This window comes from Phoca vitulina, unplaced genomic scaffold, assembly GCF_004348235.1.
Source record: "Phoca vitulina isolate PV1807 unplaced genomic scaffold, GSC_HSeal_1.0 scaffold48, whole genome shotgun sequence".
Classification (NCBI taxonomy): domain Eukaryota; kingdom Metazoa; phylum Chordata; class Mammalia; order Carnivora; family Phocidae; genus Phoca; species Phoca vitulina.
Genome location: NW_022589751.1, coordinates 19,415 through 39,325, shown reverse-complemented (window position 1 = coordinate 39,325; position 19,911 = coordinate 19,415). Strand labels below are relative to the sequence as shown.

General features: G+C 53.9%; 1 protein-coding gene across 4 annotated transcripts in view; it reads left to right on the top strand.

Annotated features, from left to right (window-relative positions):
* Positions 1-12,005, top strand: part of ARHGAP22 (Rho GTPase activating protein 22) — a 170,224-nt gene extending 158,219 nt beyond the window's left edge. For all 4 annotated transcript variants that reach the window (XM_032432209.1, XM_032432210.1, XM_032432212.1 and 1 more), the window contains 6 exons: positions 165-372; positions 3,162-3,294; positions 4,192-4,265; positions 4,876-4,997; positions 6,844-7,750; positions 11,442-12,005. In XM_032432209.1, coding sequence (XP_032288100.1) covers positions 165-372; positions 3,162-3,294; positions 4,192-4,265; positions 4,876-4,997; positions 6,844-7,750; positions 11,442-11,670 — 1,673 coding nt within the window. In that variant the 3' untranslated portion in view covers positions 11,671-12,005. The remainder of the gene's footprint in view (positions 1-164; positions 373-3,161; positions 3,295-4,191; positions 4,266-4,875; positions 4,998-6,843; positions 7,751-11,441) is intronic.
* Positions 12,006-19,911: the final 7,906 nt, after the last annotated feature.

The following is a 19,911-nucleotide window of genomic DNA, read 5'->3' as shown; positions in this document are numbered from 1 at the left end:
GGGTCCAGCCGCCTGGTGTGTGCCCTCCCAGATTCTGATTTGCTCCCTCAGGGAAGAGCCCTTTGGGCCCTGACAGCGCCCCCTGCCGCCCATTGTCCCAAGCGCCCTTTTCCCACTGCCGAGCTGGATCGCTGAGGGCCTGACCAGCTCCTCTCCGTGCTCAGGGATCTTTGGGCAGCGCCTGGAGGACACAGTCCACCACGAGCGGAAGTATGGCCCCCGCCTGGCCCCCCTGTTGGTGGAGCAGTGTGTGGACTTCATCCGGGAGCGGGGGCTCACCGAGGAGGGGCTCTTCCGCATGCCCGGCCAGGCCAACCTGGTGAGGGACCTGCAGGATTCCTTCGACTGTGGGGAGAAGCCACTGTTTGACAGGTGAGCTCCTGGGGGAGAGCGGCAGAGGTGGGATCACCTGTCCGTTCCCCAGGACACAAGCTCCAGGGGCCAGAGGTGGGCTGGCATCCAGGAAGCCTGGCAGCGGGGTGGTGGGTGGCACAGCTCCCCACAGTGGTGCATGGGCTCAGTTCGTGCCCCCCGCTACCCCCTGGGCAGAGCACCAGGCACAAGATCACTGCAGCAGCCCTGGGCCACCTCTCAGGGCTGGGGCCTGCCGCAGACGAGGCGCACTCGTGTCTACGCGGGCTCTGTCCATGGTGGATGCCTGTAAACCCAAGCCAGGCAGGGGAAGAGAAGGGCCTCTGCTGGTTCCATTTGGGACTCCAGGCCTCCTGCAGGGCCTCCCTCTGGGCTCTGCTTCCTTGGGGTGACCACGCCCAGGCCCCTTCAGTGGCAAGATGGGGCAGCAGCCCCCCCATTCTCTCAGGCAACGGGGGTGGGGAGCCAGTGCCCATCCCAGCCCATCACTGGGGCTTCCCGGGTCTGGGGCTGCACTGTGTGGGTAGAGTCCACTTCCCTGAAGAGCCCGAGGGCCGTGACCCGGGAGATGGGGCGAACTGGGGCCTCTTCTCCCTGCCGGCACCCCACCCGTTCTAGAGCAGTTTTCATAGGAAGTTCTTCGTGCATCAAGCCAACCTCGGCCTCCGTGGAGCGGTCCTTCTCAGATCGGCCCTCATAGGCAAGGCCCCCTTCTGCCCCCAGGATAAACCCATGGGTCCCTGATGGCAGCCCTGGCCTTCCCAGCTCTTCTCTTGGGGCAGAGCACCCCCGGGCCTCCAGCTTCTGCCAAGACCCATCACTGCAGCTAGGAGAGTCTGTCGATAGATGTGGAGCCTGGGACTGACCCCGTTCCCAGGGGAGGTCTGCCCTTAGGAAAGAAGAGATACTGAGGGATGGAAGCCTTATCTTGCAGGCAGAGAAACTAAGGCTCTCGGGTTAGCCACCTCTTTCCAAGTCACACCTACAGTAAGGGAGGAAGCTGACTTAGACCCCTGCGCTGCCCTCCCTGTCTGTGTACCCAGTCCCCTTCCACCACATGCTGTGAGCCTGATCCTGGGGGGAGGGAGCGGGACCGGTGATGGCACCTGCCCTAGAGGGGCTCACAGGCTGGGGGGCATCCACAGAGCTGTGGGCCGCAGAACATTGTCCTTGGGTGCAGGGGTAGGGTGTCTGGGTTCAGGGTAGGTGTGTGTAGGAGGGGAGGGTGGTGAGGGGGGGTGCAAGAAGTACCAAGAAAAAGCCTTAAGCCACTGTTCAAAGGGAGAGGCTCTGCAGTGAGTAGGGAAGGAGGGGAGAGGATGAGGAAGTGTGTTTCTAGACAGGGAGGAAAGAAGGTGAGGCAGCCAGGGTGCTGGGCCAGGCTCCCTAAACCAGGGTGGGGCAGAGGATCTGGACATGACTGACTGCAGGGACCTGTGGGGCAGGGGCTGTGCACTGGAGCTGCTGGGACTGGCTAGGGGCCAGGCCTCCCGGGCCCAGAGCACTGAAAGCTGAGGGTATGCGGGAGAAGCCAGGGAGGGGCTCCAGCCAGCGAGGCTGGCAGAGCAGAAGGGGGGAAGGGCTGCTCTGAGTCCACTTGCCCAGGACAGAAAAGCTTTCACCTCCCCCACCAAGGGGAGACATATCCGTAGGGCCTTGGCCACACGTCTGTGCTTTCACTGTCCACGTCTTCCCCGGGGGCAAGCCTGCAGATCCGCCCTGCTTCCTGCCCCTCCACTCAGCCTCCTGGGACTCTAGTTCCTGCAGTGGCCAGCACTGAACCACAGGGCTCCAGCGGGGGAGGGGCCACTGGGCTCAAGCCTGGGTGCCCCCAGGGGCTGTGAGCACCCAGGAAGTGGGCGGTGTTGGCAAAGGTGGGGAGGGGGCCTGGGGGAAGGCAGTGGAGGGCATGGGCAGCAGCATGCCTGGCTGGAGAAGGTAAGTGGGAGCAGAGCCAGGGGCCGTGTGGCCAGGCCAGACTAAGAGCCACCAGGCCTGAGGCAGGGAGGGGCCCTAGGTCTGCGGGTCTGAAGTATATATGGGTATACAGATCTCTAGAATCCCAAATGCCAGAGCCAGAAGGGACCTTAGGGCTTAACTCAGCGAGACCAGCCATGGACAGCCAGGGCCGGGTGGCACCTTAATGGCATAGCCACATTCTCCTGGCCCCAGGCTCATCTTTCCTGAGTGCCTGCCACGGGAGAGATGCAGGCTCAGGGTTTAAATTCAGGGCTCTAGAAAAGCAGATGAAATACCTAGGGCCCAGGCCCATCCAGGAAAGCAAGCTTAGAGGAGGTGCCAAGATCGCAGTCCAGGACCTGAACCCAGAGGCCAGTAGGCCCAGGGTTGCTGCCCTCCACTGGGGGCAAACCAGCTTGGGCAGCTCCAAGCTGGGGCACAGGAGACTGAGGCCTCCAAGAGGACACACAGGACATTGGGGCGCTGGAAATAGCGTGATGAACATAGAAGCCCAGGCGTCTATAATGTGAATAGGAACCCGAGGCTGAGGGAAAGGGCCTGACCTCTGACCTGCCCGGCCCCTAGTGGCCAGTGCCCAGGGATGCCTGCTCTTCCCAGGAGCTCAGCAGGCCTGCAAAGCAGGTGCCTTTGACATGGCCCCTCCTTCTACTGGTGGGCTAGTCGGGGGGTGGGGGGAGCAAGCTCAGGCTCACGTCATGTCGCACGTGGACATGAGGGCGCAGGCTGCCCCTGGGGGAGTGGCACAAGGTGCTTGCCACTCCTGGGGTTCCCTGGTGTCCCAGGCCTCATGCATGTCCCCCTGCCCACAGCACAACAGATGTGCACACGGTGGCCTCTCTGTTGAAGCTCTACCTGCGGGAGCTCCCCGAGCCCGTGGTCCCCTTCGCCAGGTACGAGGACTTCCTCAGCTGTGCCCAGCTGCTCACCAAGGACGAGGGGGAGGTTAGTGGCTCCTCGGGACCCATCCTGGGAGGTGGGCCTGCTGGGAGGTGGGTGTCTGGAGCAGGGCACAGACAGACATTTAGTGACTTTCGGGGCCCACAGATCCTGGCCTACAGCCTGCTGTGTGAAGGGCCTGGAGCATCCTGCTCTATGTATGTCGGTGAGGGGGTGGTTGGAGCACCCTGCTGTGTGTGGGAGGGTGCCCGGAGCGTCCCCTGTCTGTGTACGGTCCTTTCTGTGTGCAGGCCTCGGTCTCTGGGAGGGGCAGGTACCTCCTAAAGCAGGCTGAGTTCCAGTTGTGGTTCTGAGTGCCTGGGGCCCAGGTGTGGGCCCCAACACAGCAGGGACTCCTGCTCTACTACCCAGCTCAACCTCAGGCTCCCCAGGCCAGCCACAGGGTTCAGAAACCACCAGACCTTTCATCTATTTATATCCTGCCTCCTCCCAAAAGAATTTGAGGCTGCTTCCAGGACAGAGGGCTCCCACGCCTACCCTCGCCCTCTCCTGCAGGTGCCTGCCTGCAGCCCTAGCTGGCTTTGGCTGCGGAAGGACCATCTGTCGACCTTCTGGCCCTGTGGGGGACGAGGGGTCTTTACCTGGCAAATATTTGTGCCTCCCTAAGTGTGCTGAGCCATGGCCTTGACATTCCTCCTTCGCCCTGCAGAGGCATACCCTTCACATCAGTTCCCCAAAAGTAAATCTGCTTCCCCAAGGCTGGCCTCCCCGCTCCTCAGAGGGAGATGGAGGTGGGGGCGCCTTCTGGCCACCTGGGGCCTGGCTGCATGGGCCTTGGCTGGAGGTCTAGACTCGGATTCCTGCCCCCACTCCCCGCCCTCCCTCCAACCTGGAGTCTCATTGCTGGCCTTTGAAATGCTGTTTTTCTCTTTCGATCCCAAGGGGACTCTGGAGTTGGCTAAACAAGTGAGCAGCCTTCCCCTGGCCAATTACAACCTGCTCAGATATATCTGCAAGTAAGTGACTAGGGGCAGGGAGCTCCCCTTCCCTGCGCTCTGGCTCTGCTCCCCTCACGGAGGGGGCCTCGGTCATTCTCCCACCCCATCTCCCCCCCCATGTGCTGACGGAGCCAGCGAGGGGCATAACAGAACACAGCCCCTGCGCTCATGGAGCTTACGGTCCCTGTGGGAGCAGGCAGTGTTAAACAGTCCCCAGGGTAGCATTCCTGAAGAGAAGGGACACACCCTGTGTCCCTTCAGCCTTCTCTGGGTGCCTCCCACCGTCCCCTCCCCCAGGGGTCTGCCTCCCGAGCACACCGGCCTCGCCCCAGGAGCTGGGAGAGGGCATGCAGTGCGCCTGAGGGCTCTGGGCCTTCGCGGGCCTCTGTCCCCACTGCAGGCGGGAAAGTCGTGTGTCCTGCTTCCACACTGACAGTGGGCCCTTGTCCTGCCGGCCTCTGCTTCCGATGGCCATCTGCTGCCCCTCGGAGGGGGAGGCTCTGCCCTCTTCTGAGTTTGCCAGGGGCAGCTGGCTACGCCCAGCAGCCGTGGACGCGTGGACATGGCTGGGCATGGAGGCCAGGCAGCTCCCAGCAGATTTGGCTTCTGCTTCTTCCTTACTATACAGGTTTCTGGATGAAGTCCAGTCCCACTCAAATGTCAACAAGATGAGTGTCCAGAACCTGGCAACGGTTTTTGGACCCAACATACTTCGGCCACAGATAGAAGACCCGGTAACCATCATGGAAGGTAACGGGGGAGGCGTGCGTAGCGGTGCTGGGTGCTGCCCAGGGCTGGCCTGTCCTTGGTCGCAGGCCCATCCTCAGGAGCATCACCCTGCATCAGTCCAGCCCAGGGCCGGGCTGGTGGGAGGGGGCTCCATTCCAGGGGGCCCTCTCCTCCCCCCTCCCTGACCCCATGGGGTCCAGCTATAAAAGGAAAAGGAACTTTACCCTGTGGATGGGGTCATTGGGAGCAATTAGGATGGTGGGAGAGGCTGGGGGATGGACGAGGTCAGTGCCCTTGCCCTTGAACATACACTGATGTTTTTGCTTTTCTTAAGTAAGTATTATTAAGTAGTTGTCACAGGCTCCTGGATGTCAGAGCCGTACCCTGGGGAGTAAATAATGACAAAAAATAGCAGTAGCAGCTGTTTGCGATATGTGAGGGTCTCTAGGAGTGCCTTCCTTGTATCACCTCATTGTCAGCTTCACAAGTTCATGATGTGGTTATTGCACCCATTTTACAGATGGGGAAACTGAGGACAGGAGAGGAAAGGTGACTCTGTCAGCCAGGTTTACCAAAGGGCACAGGTGCAGGCTGTCCTGGAAGCTAGAGCCCATGCTCGGAGGCCCCGTGGAAGACTGTCCCGGAGTGGTTAGTGTGGGAGTCCTGCTGCCCACGGATGGGAGCCCCACAGCCAGTCCCGGCTGAGTGTGCAGAGGCAGGCCAGGACTCACACAGCACAAAGCCAGCCGGAGCTGCTGCCCCTGGCACCAGGCAAGCTGAGGCCGGAGTTGCCATTCCTTGCTGAGCGTGACCTGGGAGAGATGGGAATGTGGGGGTGGGCTGTGGAGCTCTGTGTCCCCCCAAGCCTAGGGTGTGGCTCTTGGGGTGGCACTCTCCCTCAGATCTCCCCCTTGGCCTACCTAGCTCGGTCTCATCCCAGGCCCCCCAGGTTCTGGGCCTGCCAGGTGGAACAAATGCCCAGCAGCAAACACTGAGTTCCTGCTTCACCCGGTTTTCTGGCTAAGGATTCCTTATTTCTTTCCAGGATTCTTAGTTACCTCTAGTGGGAGGGTCCCCCCAGCCACCCCTCCTTCCTTATCACCTGGAAACCTTCCCAGTCTCTGGTCTTTGGTGGAGGGTAATGGGAGGGAACAAGGCAAGCAGATAGGTACCATGGTCCCCCTTTCATCGCTGACCCCCAAATCCCAGTGGCAGGAACCACAGGCACCACAGGCTGCATCTCAGGGGCCGTGGCCTGGAGAAGAGGTATTGTGTGTGTCATTGTGTGTGTGTTTGTGTGTGTGAGAGAGAGAGAGTCGGGTGGGGGGAGGGCGGGTGGTGCATGTTGGGGGGCTGCGTACATTCATTTGTGTGTTGTGACCATGTGTACGTGGGATTGTGTGTGTGTGGGGGGGTGTGTGTCCACTTGCACCTGTAAGACCTCTCTGTCCCTGACCCAGAGCCTTGTGACCCCCCGAGTGCGGACAGTCAGGCACAGCCCTCCCTGGCAGTGCAGGGGAGTGGCGTGGGCAGGGGCAGCCGAGAAGGCTGTGACGTCTAGGTCCCGGTTTCCAGTGCCAGCCTGCCACTGGCTCGCTCTGTGGCCTCAGTGGGCGTAGTGCCTGCTTCCTCCCCACACCCAGAGGGAGGGACGGGGCTGGAGGCACAGTGCCCCCTGTGTGTCCAAGGAAGGGGATTCGTGGGCAGGATTCTTCTGTCTGTGCTAGATTTGGAGGGTGTGGTGGCTGAGTCCTCTCTTGAGGGGCAGCCTGGTTCCGGACTGCAGGCACCCTGGGTTGGGTCTCATCTAGAGAGCTTGGACTGGAGACATCCACAGCCAGGCTTTCTCTCTCTCTCTTCCTGGCAGGCACGTCTCTGGTCCAGCACCTGATGACCGTCCTGATCCGCAAACACGGCCAACTCTTCACCGCGAGGGCCGAGGAAGGACCGGCCTCCCCGCGTGGGGGCCCACCGTGCACAGTGGGATGGGGCTCCGAGGAGGTCCCGAGGGATGGCCAGCCAGAACCCAGCAGCCCCAGCAGCCCTGGCCTGCCCTCACACAGGACCTCGTCTCTGGATGGGGCCACTGTGGCAGCGCTGTCTAGAACCTCCCCCACGGGCCTGGGTAGCCGAGGCAGCCCTGCCACCACCAGTCCTGGGAAGAAAGTGCAGACTCTGCCCAGCTGGAAGTCTTCTTTCTGGCAGTCAGGGTCCCGTTCGGGGAGCCCGAAGGTGGGCAGCTCATCCCTGGAGGTGCCCATCATCTCCTCCGGAGGGAACTGGCTCATGAACGGGCTGTCCTCCCTGCGCGGCCACCGCCGGGCCTCCTCGGGAGAACGGCTCAAGGACTCAGGCTCTTCGCAGAGACTCTCCACTTACGACAATGTGCCCCCGCCCAGCGGCCTCTTTGCCAGCACCCCCAGTGTGGCCAGCACGGCGTGGTCGGGGGCCTCCTCTTGCGAGGCGTCGGCCCGGGGCTCGATCAGCAGCTGCACGGCTTGCCGGGCCAGCGACTCATCCGCCTGCAGCTCCCTGCACACCGACGGGGCCCTCGAGCCCTCCCCCTTCCCCAGCAGCAGCGAGGACCGCAGATCCCCGGACCGGGGCCGGGGCCTGGACGAGGTGGGCACCTGCATCAGCAGCAGCGAGCCCAGCGACCCCGGCAGCCCCACCCAGGACTATGCCCGCTGCTCCGAGGCTCTCCAGGGCCTGGTCACAGAGCTCAGGGCGGAGCTGTGCCGGCAGAGGACTGAGTACGAGACCAGTATAAAAAGGTAAAGGGCTGCAGCCATGGGGTGAGTGCGAGGCTGGCACCCCCAGGGCCGGGCAGAGCCCTTGTGGCCAGCAGCTCACGGGGCACCAGCCCTGGGTAGTCTGCCTCTGGCTCTGAAAGCAAGCCTCTCTGAGGCAAGGCTCAGAGCAGCCAGCCCCAGGAAGCCACTTTTCTGGGAGAATGCCCCCAGAACAGGGCTGGGAATGGAGGGGTGGGGTCCTATGTCTGGAAAAGCTCAGGAGCTACAGGGCCTGGTGTGCAGAGCTCCATAAATGCCTGCTGAATGAGTGAGTGAGTCAGAATCTCAGCCTGAGCTGCTCAGAGCACCTTTAATGGAGGGGCTCAGCATAGGAGTCCCTGTGTGGCCCTCAGGGAGGAGACGGGCCCCCTGAGATGTGCATGGACCCAAGGAAGTGTCCATGTGCAATGCAGGCCCCAGGCCAGCCTGGCTGGCTGACCATGGTTGGGCCTGATATGGAACGAGGACTCCTTCTAGGATTGTAATCCAATTTCCTATGAGGAAGGAGCTGGCTGTGCTGAGCCCTGCCCTCCTACCTTCCCTGGTCACAGGAGGATGCCCTGTGCCATATTCTGAGCCTTGCAAGTTTGCTCACAGATGGTCCTAGTTTGATCCTTCCAGCCTCCCTGGGAGGAGGGTGTGTTCCAGCTCTGAGGCACCAGGTTCTCCAACCAAGGTCACCAGCAGAGCCTGCACTGGCCAGTGCACAGTGCTTCTGCCAGCATCTCAGGCTTCTTAGCCCCTGGCCCCAGCTGTCTGACCTATAAATCAGGCCCCACCCATAGCAGAAGTTGTTTGTGGGCTCTGACAATCCTCCTTTCCCCATCAGAGACAGTGGAGGTGAAGGGGTTCCTGCTTCTCACTCTGGGCCTGGGATTTCTACAGGGAGCTGGAGGGGCAGCGTTTGGCCCTTTTGTTCTGCAGGAGGTCGGGGAGGGTCACGGCAGGCAATGTCTGAGCCAGGAGTTGAAGGACCAATAGGATTGGGCTGAGCAAGGAGGAGAAAGGACACAACATGAGTAAAACTGTGAGGTATACAACTGGGGGGAAACCCCCACAAGTGTGAGCACTGGGTTAGAATTTACCAGGCAGCGGGAACGGAAGATATGGAAAAGATGATTACAGCTGAAGATGAGCTCACAGACAAAAACTACAGGATACATGGGAAGTATTACCAGGCGGAGGCTGTCGTCATACAGCCTCAGAAGAGGTCAGAACCAGCTTCTCACTTCTTTAGCTCTTTGTGGAGCCAACTTGAGCTTCTAGCTCTTTCACCTTCTCAGAAGCTTGGTTTCTCAGGGGAAAATGCAAAGTTGTTCCGTGGAGGGCTCTAGATAACACTGCCTAGGGTCGAGTCTCTGGCCTCGGGTGACCTCACCTATTTGTCGTGAGGATTAAGTGCCACAGTGGATGGGAGTGCTCGGCACAGGGCCTGGTGCATCCAGAGTGCTCAGGGAGTTTTCACTGCTCACACTTCCTCCTGCTTGGTGGCTTGGAGGTAAGCTAAAGCTCGCAGAGGCAAAGGGACAGCAGCAGCCCTTGTAGGACCCTCGCTAGCAGAGTGGTCCGTGCTGTCATCCTGGTTGGAAGGGTGGTCTAGGGAGAGAAGGGTCTGTCTGAGCACATGAAAGAATGGAGCCCCATCCAGCGGGTCTTTGGGGAATACATCTGCACACAGGAGTCAGTCAACACTGCGTCTGGTCTGGGGGGTTAGGGGAAACCAGCTTTCTGCCCTGCCTCCCAGGACTCAGAACCCCTCCCCTGTGCCAATTCCTGTATTCCCAAAAGAGAATTCACTGAGTGTCTATGATGTGCAGACACTGTACGAGATGCTGGGGACACAGCCAAGACCAAAACTGATCAAAACCTCTGCCCTCATTCTTATTTGGTAGTGTTTGAGGGTTGGAGGCAGAGAGAGACCGTAAACAAGATAGATTTTAAAAATCTATGGTATGTTAGAAGGTTAGATAAAGGAGGAGTACAAAGCAGGGTGAAGGGAAGGGGGGAGCATGGCGGGGAGAGGGCTGGAAGGCCATGCTGGGACAGAGGGAAGGCCAGGTGCAGAAGCCCAGGGGCTGTGGTGGGAGAGGCAGGTGGAAGAAAGAGCGGGGATGAAGGGAGTGTGAGAAAGGTGGGTGGAGTGTGGGGCTCTGGCTAGATACGTGGGTAGCATGGACCTAAGGGGCAGCAGTCAAGATAGAAGAGCCAGATTCTGAACATATTTGGAGGATTTTGCCAATTGGTCAGATGTGGGGATGAAAGAAAACTGACTTAAGGGACAACTTTTTGTTTTGGTGGAGTAAGTGAAAGAAGGTGTCTACTGAGTGGGACACCAGGACTGCAGAAGTGGTTTGGAGAGGAAGAGTCGGGAGCCACCTGTGGACCTGTTAAGGTGCAATGCTTATGAAGTTTGAGTGCAGTCAAGTGAAGCTGAGGGCTTGTCAGCATGGAGATGATACTTCGGGTCTGGAGATGGGATGAGGTCACACAAAGAATCACATAGAGAGGAATACAGGAAGCCCAGGCCCGAGCTTGAGTGCACCAGGGGAGAGAGGAAGAACGAGCGAAGAGGGGGCTGGATCCAGAGGAGATGCAATGAGGGGTCTGTGGGGTCCCTGCTGCCACTCACCTTGGGGGTTCTTCTGTCTCACAGCATGTCCCATGCTCCGCAGATGGCGGGCTGGGGCGCAGGCAGCTTTCCTGCCGCCTTCACGCTTTGTGTTAGGTGACTGAGGGTGGAGGCCTGGGCCTCATCCTGGACGGGGTGGGGAATGGATACTTACTCCAAAACACCACATTACAGGTGTTGCGCTGTGCGCTCACTGTGCGTGGTCTTCTTTGTCCATTGTAGCTGTAGCTCTTGGGGGAAGGGCTGGCCCCTGCATTTTTTCAGAAAGGACACCAGGACTCAGAGCAGTTTGTGTTGCTTCATAAACAGCCGGCTGGGGCTCAAACTCCAGTGTGTTGGTTCCCAGGGGCTGGGCTCAGCATGCCCCAAAGACCTTACAGGAGGTAGTCATCTGGTCGGAAAGACAGATGTGCCAGCCTTTGTAGAGTGTGGTGTCAACATCCAGAGAAGCGTGTCTGTGGGGAGGATCCAAAGAAGTATCACTGAGGGTGGGACATTTGAGCTGGGGCGTGAAGGACAAGGAGTAGTGGAGGTGACAACCTGAATGGGGTTTCCCCTGAGTCGCGGTGCGTGGGAGGTGGGGAAGCCAGAGGGAGGCTGCAGTATAAGGGGCCTCGCAGATGAGCAAAGGCGAGGGGACAGTTTCCTACTTACCTCTCCATTTGGGGACCAGGCCTGCTTTCTGCCAGCCAGCAGCCCATTCCTCAGTGGACAGTTGGCTGGGCTGGAGGGTAAGTGGACTTTATATTTTAGTGAGGACTGAGGGAGGCCCCCCCGGCCTTGAGCGCCAAAGGGCCAGATGCTCATGCTGGCATTTCTGGATCACAGGCTGAGGAGAGGTCCCCTGGGGGTGAGTGCCCGGGTCTTTTGAGGAGCTGATGAGGCCTGTGAGGCCTGTCCCAGAGCCAGGTCCGAGCCTGCATGTGTCCTTCCCCTCCGCCGGCCGCCTGACCAGCTCCTTTGGAAGGAGTGCACGCAGGCACATGTTTGCTGAAACCCGGCCAGCCAAAGGCTAAAACAGTGTCTTTCTTCTTGATTTTAAAGACTCGAAGAAGGTAGTGCCAACCTGAGGAAACGAATGTCACGGCTAGAAGAAGAACTGGACCAGGAAAAGAAAAAGTACACAATGCTGGAAATAAAGCTGAGGAACTCAGAGCGGGCACGGGAAGACGCGGAGAAGAGGAACCAGCTGCTGCAGAAGGAAATGGAAGAGTTTTTTTCAACCCTGGGAAGCCTGACTGTAGGGGCAAGAGGTGACAAAGCCCCAAAGTGAAGGAGTGGAAAGAGCTCCCGTCCACAGGGTGCTCGCCCGCCTCTGAGCAGAGATGGCTGCCAGCCTCACGAGGAGCCACAAGGCCCTGCAGCCTGGACGTGGGCTTCAGTGGTGCCAGGAGCTCTGGAGCCAGCTGGAGGGAGGAGTCCTGACGCCCCCAGGGGGGACTGTTGGGAGCCCAAGCCCCACATGGGATCTGGATGCTGCTCCAACCATGCAGGGCCTGGCAGGTGTCTCGTGACCACCAAAAAAGATGGCACCTGGGATCTGAGTAGCCCAGTGGGCTACTTTTTTGCATTCGTTATTAAATTTGCTACCATAGCATGATGTCTCAATGCCTGACTCCTTCTTTATGGTCATGTAGAACGGGGGTTACCAAGTTGCTCGCAGGGTTGGAAGTCCCCAAGGTGCGCCATGGGTGGAATGGCCTGGGCTTCAGAAGTGGGTTATGAAGCTCCCTGAGGAACACACAGTGTTGTCACAGTCACTGAAGCTGGATTTATGCAAATCTATGTTTTGCTCCATGTTCCCGCTGGATTTATGCAAATCTATGTTTTGCTCCATGTTCCTGCTGGATTTATGCAAATCTATGTTTTGCTCCATGTTCCCTGTGCCCAAGGCAAGACGATTTTCCTCAGTCAGGCCTTCCTTCCCCCTCTGAGCCACCTGGGCCTCTGCAGCTGGTATCTGGCCTGGAATTCCTCTCAAGCCTTCCACCATAACCTGCTTGCCTTTGCTTGGCCCCCCATCTGCTCCAGGGCCAGAGCCCCTGAGCCAGAGCTCAGCATGGGCACTCTATACCTCACTTCTGCACCTGGGTGTGCGTGGGGGCACAGTGGGTGTTTGAAGGAAAAGAGAGCCACGGGGATGGGAAGTGCCCATTCTCTGTCCTCCAGGCGCCCCTCAGGCTGGGTGCCCTGTTTCCCTGCAGACTCCCCTTCGAGCTAGTGCTAGTCCCTCTTCCTTCCATGCCCATTTTACCTTCCTTCTCCAGCTCATCCTCAGACTTCAAGGCTCCATCAGGGCAGAGCTTTCAACAAAGTGTTTACCTGGCCACCACCACACATGTGCAGGCCTGGGCCAGAGCTCCTAGGGATGGGACTTAGGGAGCAACAAAGGAGTGGCCTCTGAGCGGAGAGGACTGGCATCGCTTCACTTACTCCTGCTCACAGTGTCCTTACATATCACCTCTTGCTATCCTGAGCACCAAAGTGCCCCAATTTCTGATCACTATCTCTGGAAAAGTCCCTCAGGCCCAACCACCCATCCACCTAGAGTCAGGTATAAACTACAACACTGATGCTTTAAATGCCAGGGTCTTGGTGCTCCTGAGAAGAGCTGGCTTCATACCATGACGTACAAGCCCACAGGCCCAAGTTGACATTCTGGTAACTCCCATAGTGGTGAGGCAGGCTGACCACAGGCCTTCTGCTGAGCCACCCATGGTCTTACCAACCAGGAAGCCAGATGCCTGCCAAGGGCACCCAGCAGCATCAGCAGGCAAGAGTTCTCTTGGGAAACTTTGAGGAGGGGGGTCAGTGGAGAGCAACACCCAGATCTACTCTCAGGCAATCTATAGCAGATGATCTGGGGTACCAGTTTCCCCAGAAGGTAAAATATTGCTCTCCCCTCTATTCAAGGAGAAAGAGAAAAGAAGTGACTGATTCCTCAACAAGATAGGAACTGGTCCCATGCTCAGAGGAGAAACTGAGGCTAGGAGAAAATCGGTGGGAACACCAGTGTATTTTTATGGTCCTGGGTTCCCTACCATAGTCCTGGAATTCTACCAACTTTGACGTGGAGAGAAGATACCACCAGGCTATCAAAGGAGCAGGAAAGACAAAAGGGGGTTCACACGATGAAAAGGAAGTTTGTCTGCTCTTAGCCGTTCATACTGGCAAAGGCTCAGCTTCCAGCCAAGGCCTGGCCAAAACTAGCTCGTGGACCACATCTGCCACCTGCTGGCAAAACTAGGATCTGCAAAGGCAATTTTTCTCCGAAAATCAGTAGGCAATATTCAGTAGAAGTTCTATCCTCCAGTTTCCATTTAACCAGCATTTTCCATTCTATCCGTAAAACATACGGACTTCTACCTGTGAAGCACGCTCAGCACCAGGGCCGATGGGCTTTGGCCTCGTACCCTGTCCCTATCCACTTAGGTTCTCCCCAGCTGAGTTACATTTCAACAACCTATTCCCGAACTGTGGATTCAAGTTGTACCTATTAGTGTAATGACATTTCAAATTAAGTAAACCAATGAATTATGAATGTGAAAATATAGGAAATTAATGTTTTGAAGACCTTTGCGTTTTTGGAATGCTTCAGAAAGAGCAAAGGCAAGTTGTTAAAAAATTGCTAAATTGTGGATAAATCAACCATGCAATAGCATAAAATTGGCAAAAATCTAGGATTCTGTTCTTAGATTACTTCAAAAGTGTTTTAAAATTTGTGTTTGGCTTTAAAGCAAAAACTGGAAGTTATAAGTCTCATACTAAAAAACAAAAAAGGAATTGGCTTAATAACAAATGTCCATATTTTTTAAGAGTACAGTTTTTAGGGTGTGTGTGTGTGAGAGAGAGAGGGAGAATTCCTTGTTTTACCTGGCTGTTGAATAATGGACCAGGCATGACTGTTGTATACTCCACACTGTGAAAGGGCTTCGGAATGGAGTCCACGTATAAATGTTCCCAGACCTGTGGGCAGTAAATGGAGTCAGTAACAGTAACAACATGTTTCGTGGTCTCCCCCTCCTTTTAATGCAGGGCCCCAGCCCCCTGGAGAGTTCTCCTAATATCCTATGTGGTTCTATCACAAAGGGACAGTTTCTCATTTAAATGAGCCCACAGCTAAGTAGATATGATAATGCTGCTGTCTCTTACATTCTTGTCTCCACCAAGAGCCCCCACCTTTGCCAGAAATTGCTGCCCTTCTTACCAAGCCCATTGCTACTACTTCCATGCTCCACCAAGCCCTGTGACAGGTGGACCTATGAGGTGCCAAAACTGTGTGGTGGTTGGTGAGAAAGGAGAGCTACAGCCACAGAAAGCTTTTCAGCATAGAGCAAAGAACTTGGGCCGGGTCTGTGCAGCTGGAAGACCTTGGGGAAGTTAAGCTTTGTGGGTCTCTGTTCCATCCTATCTAAAATGAGGATAACCTCAGAGAGTGGTTGCTGCGCCAGCAGGTCTAGGTGTCTCGCATGTGATTAGGCGACGGTTATTTTCTGCACTTTAGAGCTGAGTACTTTGGAAGCACAGAGAAGTTAAGGACCTGGACCACAACCATACACAAGTTAGTGAAGGAGTCAGGCTTCCATCCCAGGGAGTCTTAATTAAGAGCCTGTATTCTTACTTACTCGTCCAAACTGAAGAGATGCTGGCTTGATAGTTTTAAAACGTTACCCCTATCATGTTTTAATGAGGTCTGTGCACGGGATGCAAAGTAAGTGCTATAAGAGACCTCTAAATCAGACGACGGCAGAGGTCAGGGAAAGCTCCCCGCAGATGTGACACCTCAACTGTTTTGTATGCTGATGTGTGTAACCAGAGCAAAAGGGGTGTGTGTGTGAGAGAGAGAGACAGAGAAAGGAGAGGGGTGGGGGAGGATGGAGGGCTAGAGGTGGCAAGGATCTGGTCACGGAGGGTGGGATATGCTCTTAGCCCTTATGCTTTAGGAGAGGATTTCCCTGCTGCATATTATATCCACTATAGAAATCCACAAGGCCTTTCAATTTTGTAGGGATAGAAGGAACAAGACCTAGGTCATGGTTTTCATAGAACTTACATTGTAGTGGGGTAAGACAGAACATAAAGAAGTATCACAAAGAAGACAACAGGTCCCAAATGGAGTCACTTATACTCAGCCACATTCCACGAAACCAAGACTTACAGTTTGGGCTCTCCCAGACTAGTTAGGTCATCTGTCGGATAGACCCCAACCATCCCCTGCAAGAAAGCAACCTTACAATAACCAACCTGCTTTTTTGTCTAGTATAATTTCCTGCTCCCTTCTGCCTATAAAGTTTTTCATTTTTTACAACTCCTCAGAGCTCATTTCTGTTAGGTTGTATACTGCCCAATATTTATGAATCATTGAATAAAGCCATTAAGATCTAAATTTACTTAGTTGAATTGTGTTTTTTTTAACAGAAGTACACATAAACAAGATACATTCAGATTTTAATAAGTGCTCTGAAAAAGGTGATCCCAGGGCCTGTTTTAGACAATTTGGTCCGGAAGTCCTCTCTGAGGTGAATTTGAACAGAGACTGAAGGACAGACAGGGCAGCCATGCAACCAGACAGCTGCAGGCGGAAGAAAAAGAGCTGTAGAAGTCCGCATGAGTGCTGGCACCCCTGTGGGCACGGGGGACAGACAGGGCAGGGGCCAGGCAAGGCCAGACACTATAGGTAGGGCCTTGTCACCCAAGGTGGAATTATTTTAAGGGATGTAGAAAAGCATTTGAAGGCTTTAAATCAATGAACGTGAACGGGCTTGTATTCCAACAAGGCTCTTTTGGCCACTGGTGGAGAGTGGATAAATTTGGCGGGGGTGATGGGGAGTGGCTGCAGGGAAGCTAGTCCGGGAAGTGTGGTCCAGGCCAAGTGTAGTAGAGTGACAGGCCAGCAACTAGACAGGAAAACTGAATGAGGGGTGAAGGGAAGACACCGTGCCCAGATCAATCTTTACAGAGGTCCTGATGTGAATAGGAGCAGAAAAATAGGGTAGCAGAGGGAAAGGGGGTGAGAGAGAGCCTTTTAAAGATGGGAATTACTAGAGCATGTTTGCTGCTAAGAATGACTCAGTAGAAAGGGAAAGATGAAGAAGTGAGGGTGGTAATGAGGAGAGAAGTCCGAAAAAAAAAAAAAATGCAAGGAAGTGGAAGGGTTGGCTTCTGAGATAAGAACTGGGAAGACAGAGGACACGGACATGGTTGCAGACAGGTGTGTGAAAATGCATACTGAAGTTTTTAAGAAGTCCTGAAAAATGATGAACATGCTCACCTGTAAGTAGGAGCCCCGTAACTTACTTGAACACAAAAGCCTTTATTCACATAGAACTTCTCAGTCTTCACTTTGTATCCCCTATAGAGCATTGTGGTTACAAACTGAAGACTATAGCCAGACTGCCCAGATTCAGATCCTGGCCTCACCACAGGTTGGTCAAGTAGCCTTGAGCAAGTTACTCTGCTTCTCTGTGCCTCGGTTTGATCACAAGAGGGGAAAGAACAGTTCTTACCACATAAAGTTGTCAAAAGTCTGTGAGCTCTTAAGAAGCACTTAGTGCCTGGCATAGAGTAAGCACCCCACGAATCTTGTTACTAATTCAACACAGAGCCACCTAGAACTGGTGCTAGGTATTGAGTCATTGAAGTCATTACTTTGGCTGCACCATCTGCCCATCCTCCACTTCCGCATCTCTGTCTCCCCTTAGTGATCTACTGGTGTCTTCCCAGTTCCCTTCTTCCATAGTAACCACTTGAGGCTTGGCATGCCTCATTCTTGATGTGACCTGCACCCCATCTGTCATTGCTCTTGGTGGAGAGTTGTGTATTTATTTAGGTTTCTAAGGCAGCTGGTAACGGATGGGGGGGGCATATCATCGTCTTCTAATTTTGTAGGAGTCACCCTCTTCTCCCTCTAACCTCTTCTGAGAAAACAAGAGCCTCAGAGAGTTTAGGCAACTTGCTGTAGGTGAGGGAACTAGTGTGAAGCCAGGATCCTACTTTAGGTATCTGGCATTAGAGCCCATGCTCACATTACTACAGTCATTTCAGAGTGCTGTATATAGTTTCCTTATGACACATTTTGAGGGCCATGAATATTGCATTTCAGAGGACAGAAATAGCATAGATGATAGGTCCTAGTCATTGGCTTACCCAGCCCAACATTTATTGAATGCCTACCTCCCAGGCATTATTTAGGAGTCAAGACAGCTTCTTCCATCCAAGGGCTTCCAGAGTGAAGCTCTAGAAGAGAAGCACACAGGGTGCCCTCACAGAACGTTAAAAGGCCCACAATATGTTGCTGTCTTATACCCTGTGGGGAAAAAAAGTGGGGAGTGAACAAATGAATAAATGAGTTAGCAAGCATGCACTAGGTATATGAAAGAAAAAGTCATGGCAGGGAAGGTTCATCAGAGAATTATCTGAGCTAAGTCTTAAGCAATGAGGATTTAAAATAGGCAAATGCAGCAGTAAGCAACCAAACCATGTGCACAGAGATGTAAAGTATATGTCACAGAGGAGGTTCAGCTGGAATGGGGTGAACGGCAGGAATGTTACATGAAACAGAACCAAAACAAAATGTTTAACTGTTCTAATTATATAAAAAAAAATCAGTATTGATTTTGAGGCATTTCTCTCAAATGAGGCATTTCTCTTAATTACTCTTACCAACCACACAAAGACTGCAACTACTTGGGATGGAAAAAAATGACTTGGAAGGTCAGAGTGTACAGAAGTTCTCAGGTGGGGACCATATAAAATTCCTCCTTTGCTCTTCGACATTTCTCTACATTAAACCATTTCTGTTCCTTTGCAAGGTTAAAGCCAGCAATTGCATTTGCATACACTGATTATTTTTTATAAAAGTACATGAAGTCATCATTATAGTAGCCCTGTGAGGCCATCTCCCATCTTCATGTGACAGATGAAGGAAGCAGCACCAGGCTCAGCAAAATTGAGACTTGTCCAAGATTGCCCAAACTCTCCATCTTGAGCTCAGGCTAACCTGGATTCATAGGATTCAGTAGGTCTCATCCTCTCTGGGACCTTGTCTTGTCAAGACACATGTGCTTTTAGTTCTTCCTTTTCGTTCTGATCCTTCAGTCTATTTTTCTCAAGACATGTCATGATTCTATTCCCTGACTTTTCAAAAGTCCTCTTTACTGCTGCTTTACCACTCAATCATAACTATGTCCCCACCTATCCAGGTAACCCTAAGTCTTACATATGTTATACCCAACAGGAATCCCCTTTTTCCTTCTGTCCACAAAATGACACTAACGGAAATGGTTTATGAGCCATACATAAGCAGATGACACATACCTCACAATGGAAGAGACTGGAGAGGTGTATAGGCAATAAGGGAGAAATTATTCCTTTCTTTCCACCCTGAAACATTAAGTGGCAAGCTGATGCCATACCTGACGTGTGTTCCATCATAGTCTCTTCAAACCATGATGTACAAACTGGAAAATACATCATTGGATGTTACTTTCCCTGCACATCTTGTGTGCTGCCAAATCCTTAGGGCTCAGCCCCAAATGCTAATCTTGGCCATTTTACCTAGCTAATGGCAACCTGAGTCCTCTCTCTTCCATTCTCACTGTGCAAAAAGCTCCCTCAGCTGAGTATCTTTGGCTTTCCAGTCACCAGACCTCCAGTCTAACCAGCTTGCTCCCACAATCCGTGTGCCTCCTAAAACAAAGGTCACATTACTCTTTCTCACAAACTATAAGTTCGTACTGCCTTTAAAATGAAGACAATTTCTCCAAATGTTTCAATTCTGATCCCCAATTTCTCAGACTTCTCTCTCATTATATTCTCTTCATATACCCACATTCATGCCAGGCCATTCCACCTTCCTTGCCCATGCACACACTTTTAAACCTCCTTGCTTTCCCCTTAACCTGGGAATACCCTTCCTTACACCAAGGCTCAAAAAATGCCTCCCCTGCAAAACCCTCATTTCCTCTGATCAATCCCTCCCTGTGTTCCTTCAGCATGGTTCCTGTTCCTCTACACAACATTATTTCAATCAGGCTGACCACACTGTCATCCATTTCTGTATCTTTCCTTACCCCCACCTTCCAACATAGGATCTTAGGCATATATGCATTCATCAATTGATGAAATTAAATGTTAGAATTCTAACATTAACAAAGCGTATTTGAAGTATTTTAGTTTCAAACAAAGTCCAAAGACATTTGGTACGTTAACTGTAAAGCTAAAAAAATTTTTAAACCACAAAATCAGTACAAATCAGTTTTTATTTACATGAAGTCAATGGACCTTTGAAGGAACAATACTAAAATAAATAGAGTACCTAGACTAACAAGGACGAACTACTCCCATCTTATTTAGCATCACTGCGGTATTACAACTGGATGAATACTGACTCAACACTTTGATGTCTGCTTTTGTCACCCAGTCTCTCCTTGGAGGCCTCTCCAATGACTGTGATAAAACAGTGAGTGCAGGGGCGCCTGGGTGGCTCAGTTGGTTAAGCGACTGCCTTCGGCTC